This window comes from Erigeron canadensis, chromosome 7, assembly GCF_010389155.1.
Source record: "Erigeron canadensis isolate Cc75 chromosome 7, C_canadensis_v1, whole genome shotgun sequence".
NCBI classification, from domain to species: domain Eukaryota; kingdom Viridiplantae; phylum Streptophyta; class Magnoliopsida; order Asterales; family Asteraceae; genus Erigeron; species Erigeron canadensis.
In genome coordinates, this window is record NC_057767.1 from 8,118,076 (window position 1) to 8,124,114 (window position 6,039).

General features: G+C 32.8%; 1 protein-coding gene across 1 annotated transcript; it reads left to right on the top strand.

Moving 5' to 3' along the window:
• The first annotated feature begins 372 nt into the window (after positions 1-372).
• LOC122607374 (ribosome biogenesis regulatory protein homolog) lies at positions 373-4,131 on the top strand. Its single transcript, XM_043780337.1, has 8 exons — positions 373-554; positions 1,502-1,652; positions 1,855-1,906; positions 2,054-2,182; positions 2,556-2,673; positions 2,805-2,988; positions 3,080-3,193; positions 3,842-4,131. Exons 1-8 carry the CDS (start codon positions 448-450, stop codon positions 3,989-3,991), a joined length of 1,005 nt encoding a protein of 334 aa, XP_043636272.1. The 5' UTR covers positions 373-447; the 3' UTR covers positions 3,992-4,131.
• The last annotated feature ends 1,908 nt before the right edge of the window (positions 4,132-6,039 follow it).

The following is a 6,039-nucleotide window of genomic DNA, read 5'->3' on the forward strand; positions in this document are numbered from 1 at the left end:
TGTGTAGGTGCAACTGTTTCTTTAACAATATCCTTAACTTTATTCACGGATTACACGTTTAAGGTTACAAAAATGCTCACAAATTATGTTCGTAATCCATTAAATCTTCTTATTTTTATATTGAGCTTTTATTCAGTTATTCGAACTCGTATAACACACGGTCTAAAATTAAGTTAATTACTACTCGTATTACTTTTACTTATACAAAATATAAAAGATCCACAGAACCTACGATCCTAAACTTCATCATCCTTTCTATTACGTAATGTAATGAAAACCACAAGGGTACAAAAAATGCACATTCTATAAGATAAAGGTCTAACATTCACTTATCCCTAAATTTATTTGGTACAAAAGTTCTTGACCTAAAACCCTTAACAAACCGTTGTTACTTCCAGCCTTCCTTTCACAAACCTCACCTCTGAAATCCTAAAAAAAAGAAAAAAAATGGTGGCAGAAGAAGAACAACAGCAACATGGAGGATATCAAATCGACCTTGGAAATCTCACAGCATATGATCCTCAGTTCCAGTCTTCATCCCTCCCTAATAACAGGTTCAAAATCTTTGTATCTATATATATATACATACATACATACATACATATATATTACTGCTATTACTTAGTTTGTAACTCATACTATGTTACTATGGTGTGAATTGATAATAATCTTACTTATAGTAATAAGTAATTACTTATTGACATTGACCCTTTTAAAGTTATTTTTAGCTTAAGATTAATCATGGACTAATTCTTGAGGTAGATATGAAACCGGGTCAGTGATGCTTTCACGATTGCGATTGTGAGTTTTTTTTAGGATACTTTAGTGGGTCTAAGTTGGTTTTTTTAGGGGTAGAAAAATGACAAACCTTTGTAGCCCTCAAAAAATTTAAAGCCGACGTAATAGGGTTTTTGAAATATTTTAGTAACGGAAGGATACCGTTGCTAAAGTTAAAGCAACGTTCGTTGTATATTTGTTGTCGTCTGCTATAGATATCTTGTTAAAGCCGGGGTTCTCTTTGAGGGAACTGGCGTAGGGATGTTGACTTGGAGACCTTGGATCAAATCTTGATTCTCCATGGTTTCGGGCATTTACCCCTTGAGTGTGTGGGCATACGTGTAATCACTCTTGTTCTGCAGGATTGTGCGGGTTCCAACTGCCAGCATACCTCCCACCTTGGATGTCACTGCTGGGGTTCGTATCATTAACATTTAACTCTTGCTGTTCAAAAAAAAAAGGCTTTGTTATCAATATAAATCGTATAGATTGGATAAAAGGTGGTGGTTGTCAGGCCAATCTGTGTGAAGTATTATCTGTGAAAGTTAAAATATGTTGTTTTGATTTTAGCTGAATTTTGGGAAAACACCAGGGGTGTTCATCTGCGTGCTCTTGTTATTTTAGAGTTTAGGTCTTTGGTTTAATAGGATATCTAGTTTATTTAATATGCATTGCTATAGTATTAATATAACCTGCTCGTATGTTTCTTGCTTGGAAATATTAGGGAGGATCTTGTGAAGGAGTGCATAGCACACGGTACTAAATTAATTCAGTCAGTTGCCGACGCTCTTTTTAACTTGCCAGCTTCTGAAGATGCATCTGGGCCAGTTGTTTCTCTACCACCACCAACCACAAAATTGCCAAGAGAAAAACCTGTAAGCTACTCAAGCATATTCTACTTTGCAGTTTACGTGCTTATTAAAATATTATTAGAATATTATCAGCAATTTTTTATTATAAGGTAGTATAGTTTAATCATGAACGAGTTACTATTTCTTTGTGTTGATTTTTTGACTGCACCCGTCTTTACTTTATTTCTTTGTAACTCAATTAAGACCATTTTGCTCTTTCTTACAGCTGCCAAAACCTGCACCACCAACAAAATGGGAGATTTTTGCCAAAAAGAAAGGTTAGTAATGACAAATTTCAACTTATTACTCGGATAGTCAGGAATCTGTAAAAACTTGATTAAGTTTGAAGCTTAAATTGCATATATAAATATATAATCCTTATTATAAGCTCCTGTTGTGGTACTAATTCATTGATCCTCATACAGGCATCCAGAACAAAAAGAAAGACAAACTTGTCTATGATGATCAAACTGCATCTTGGAAGCGTCGTCATGGTTATGACCGAGTAAATGATGACAATGATGTTCCTATTATCGAGGCAAAGATGACCGATGGTAAATTTATATTTACCTTGCTACTCTGCATTTGTCTTTGTTACATGCTACTTTTCATTTCTTAAAGTTTGGGTGAAACTAAATGGAGGCCTGAACCGACTGATTGTAGTTTCGCTTCTTGCCGTATAAAATAGGGAAGACTTGTTGGAAATCACAAGTGGGCTGGACCGCTGGATATAAAAAACTGACATAAAACACTCTTTGGATAAAGTATGAAAGAACTGTTTTTATTTTTTTATATAGAAAAATGAGCAATCAAGTATTTTGCAACCATCAAAGTCAACTTCAAATTCTGTAGTGGGTGCTGCATTGAGCATGGATGATGAGTATATTATTGGGTTCAAGTAATTAACTTTTATGATTTTGTATACAGAGCCAGGAGTAGATCCTTTTGCCAAAAGACGGTTGGAAAAGAAGCAACGAGTTGAAAAACAAGAGAAGAACCGTTTTCATAATTTGAAAGAGGCGGCAAAAGTTGGTGCTCTACCAAGGTTCAATCTTTTCTCCATAAATATGTGTTTTTGATCATTTTTCATTTTATCTCATAACTAAGATCTTGGATATGAGTTTAGTTTTATGCAAGATCGGAAGTCCTCTCTATCTAATTTTTTATGTATGGCAGTCATGTTCAGTTAGCTGCTACGGCATTGCCAATAACTGGGACCCAAACTGAACCAAGAAAGGTTAGTAAGGACGAACTGCAGAATGTAGCTGGAATGGCAGCAACTTCAACTGCCAGTGGCGGTAAATTTGACAAAAAATTGGCTGGTGAAAAGCCCGCGAAACATGATAAGAAATTCAGGAAGGTGTGTTAACCAGACTCCCAGCTTTTAGCCTATAGCAATTTTTATCTAAAATCTATGTGTATCTTCATGGTCACTTTCTTTATCCTTCCAGTTCCTACCTGTTGTTGAAGGATCGGGAATGGGTTCCCTAGAGAAACAACAAACCGACAAGGTTCTCAACAAGTTGATGGCCAAAAATTCCCATGAAGTTTTCAATGTCACTAAGGTAATGAAACATACACTTTTACTTTGAGGTTCCATTTTGACCCCTTTTTTAGTCATACAAAAAGTGTCAAATGTGTTGAAAGACTGTATGCCTGTATGGCATTATGAATCTGTATAACTCCGTATAGATTTGATATTCAAAGACTGAATTATAATTTTATTAAATTTGATTCCGATCATAAATAATTTTTATAATTATTTACAAGAATAAGGATATGATAGTGTTTGCAGGTCAATCTACCGCTTACTAAAAATTATTCACTTTCAACTAACACAGTTTTTCTTCAGCAGCCCCCTTTTTATTAGCTTTTATTCATATACTTATAAGTCAACTTTTTATGGTTTTCTTTTCCCAAGCACCATGCTACTTCCCACATGTGATAATTACAAAATATGTTTTGGGAATCCACAAGTAAATCTTATAGTCTTAACCAAATGCTGACGTTAAAAATACCTTTGTTTGCCGTTTTCATCAAAGATATGCTATTGATTTGGGTCTAATGGTCTATAAGATTTATTTATCTACATTCTTTTGAAGGGATAGAAATTTCACATGTTATATATAAAAAATGTTTCTATAGTTTTACAATTCCATGGACTTTCAGATTTTCAGGGTTTGTGTTTTTACCTATGTGCTGCTTGTTAATAGGCTGTTGACATGTACAACACCAAGAATGACAAGAAACGAAAAAATCAGCACGGGAAATCTTCATCAACCTCAGGTAAATTTACAGAGAGGAAGAGCCCGTATAAGAGCACATCGCAGAAGAAATCTTTTAAGAAAGGCAAGTCAAAATGAACACAACATTTACAAGTTTTGTTGAATGGTTAATTTTGTTCTCATGTAGTATTACGATACCAATCACAAAGACAAGAATGAAGTTTTTGATGCTCTGTACCTTTACTGAATTCATCTATCTATATGTGATTCTTGTTTTACGGTTTTCTAGCCCATTCACATAGTTTTGTTTGTGATGTTATACCACATAGTTTACTGGTATCTTTTGAGCCTTTTAGATTTCTGTTTCATTGTGCTTTTGTTTGATAACAAAATCAAAGTGAAGTTGCCAGTCTTGGTTCTTTCCCTTTCTAGCATTAAAGTATATTGTGATGTCTTAAAATGTCATTTTAAGAATATCAAAACTATTAATAAAAACAAAAAATATTATTGTATGATTAAATTTAAAGTCGTAAGCTGGCAATCGATGGAGTTGGGTGCTGCCGTCTTTAGAAACGTCTCTTTGCTGAAAATTTTGGTTTCTTTACTCTTATAGTCTTATAAAGTTGATAACCATTGAACTATAAGCATTGTGTGGGTAGTGACTGAAAAAGAGTTGTCTATACTGGTTGGAACTTTAAAATCTTGATTCTGTTACCAATGTTTGTGGTCACACATACATTTTAGATTTTTATAGGAGAATCAAGTGAGCTGAGCTGTCCCTGTGTCTTTCTTCTTACCTGCACATCCAAATTAGGACCCATATGCATAAATATATATAATCTGGAAAATACTAAGACTAACCTTTAAAAGTTTTACTGAGAGATCCATAATTCCAAAAGCACCAGGTATGACCAAAAACAAACCAAATTGCTACTATTAGTTTTATTTGGAATTATTAGAGATGGTAAATAAGGAACAAATACTATTAGTTTTCTTGGAATTATAGAGATCGTAAATAAGGAACAAATGAGGCAGAATGGGTCATTTCTCAATACAGGGTTTTTTTGTAAACATCATGGTCTTTCAATCCCTTTGTTTCAACTTTAACTGAGTTTTCATTTAGGGAAAATTCACAAAAAGATAACATTTTTAGTCAAATTTCTTAATCTAGTAAACCTATTTAGGTTTCGTCTATTAAAAAGGACTTCATTAGTAAAGAAACTTTCAACAAAGGTAATGTCTTTAGTTTTTAACGTCAGACTTCCGTTAAGTGTCACGTCATTAAAAAGTTGACATGTACATCTGAATTGGCAATATGTATACGTATATAATATATTCACTTCCTCCTTCACACATTCATTATCACTTTTTTCAATAAAACCTGATATATCAAATTTTCCAAATCCACATACATATGTATATGCTCACCATATGCATTAGCATAATAAACGAACTTTCTATAATCACAATCACATTTCATGTAAGATAGACCCTCACTTAAGATACAGATCTAGAGAGAATGTAGCTTAAGGATAGAAAAAAGCAAAAGTTCATTTTTGATTTTTCCTAGCTTGCTTTCTTGATTCTTATTATTGTTATTTCTTTTTAACACAAACCCATTCCAAAAATAAAAAAATTTAAAATAAAAATCTGAAAAAAAATACAACCTATCGACACATTTATAGACATGTGTAAGGTATAAAAACTTACACATGTGTAGAGAATTCTTTTATATTATATATATATATATATATATATTTTTGGCAATGGTTTTGACTATAAAAACATAAAATTAAATTAAAAATGAAAAATAAAGAAAAAAAAAATTAAATATCAATCTTTTCTCATTTTCTCCCTAAGCACTCACCCTCACTTTATTCATTTCCAGATACACAATCATATAGTCTAAAAGATGCCTTTGAGTTGTTTACTTGATAAAAAGTGTACTCATGATATTTCACTTCACCCGTAATAACCAACGCTCCACCTTCGTATCTCAAAGGTTTCCTATATTAAGAATTTTGAGTAAAAAAATTATCATTTTAAAGATTTTTTCTTTTTCAATTAGCTATTTTAAAAGTTTGAGATATTTGCACTCCATTACTTGAAAGTTTGATTAATCCTCCTAATGATCATGGAGATTATTGTGCTCGCCCTTGTTAATATGCTAAGACGTACTAAAGGGA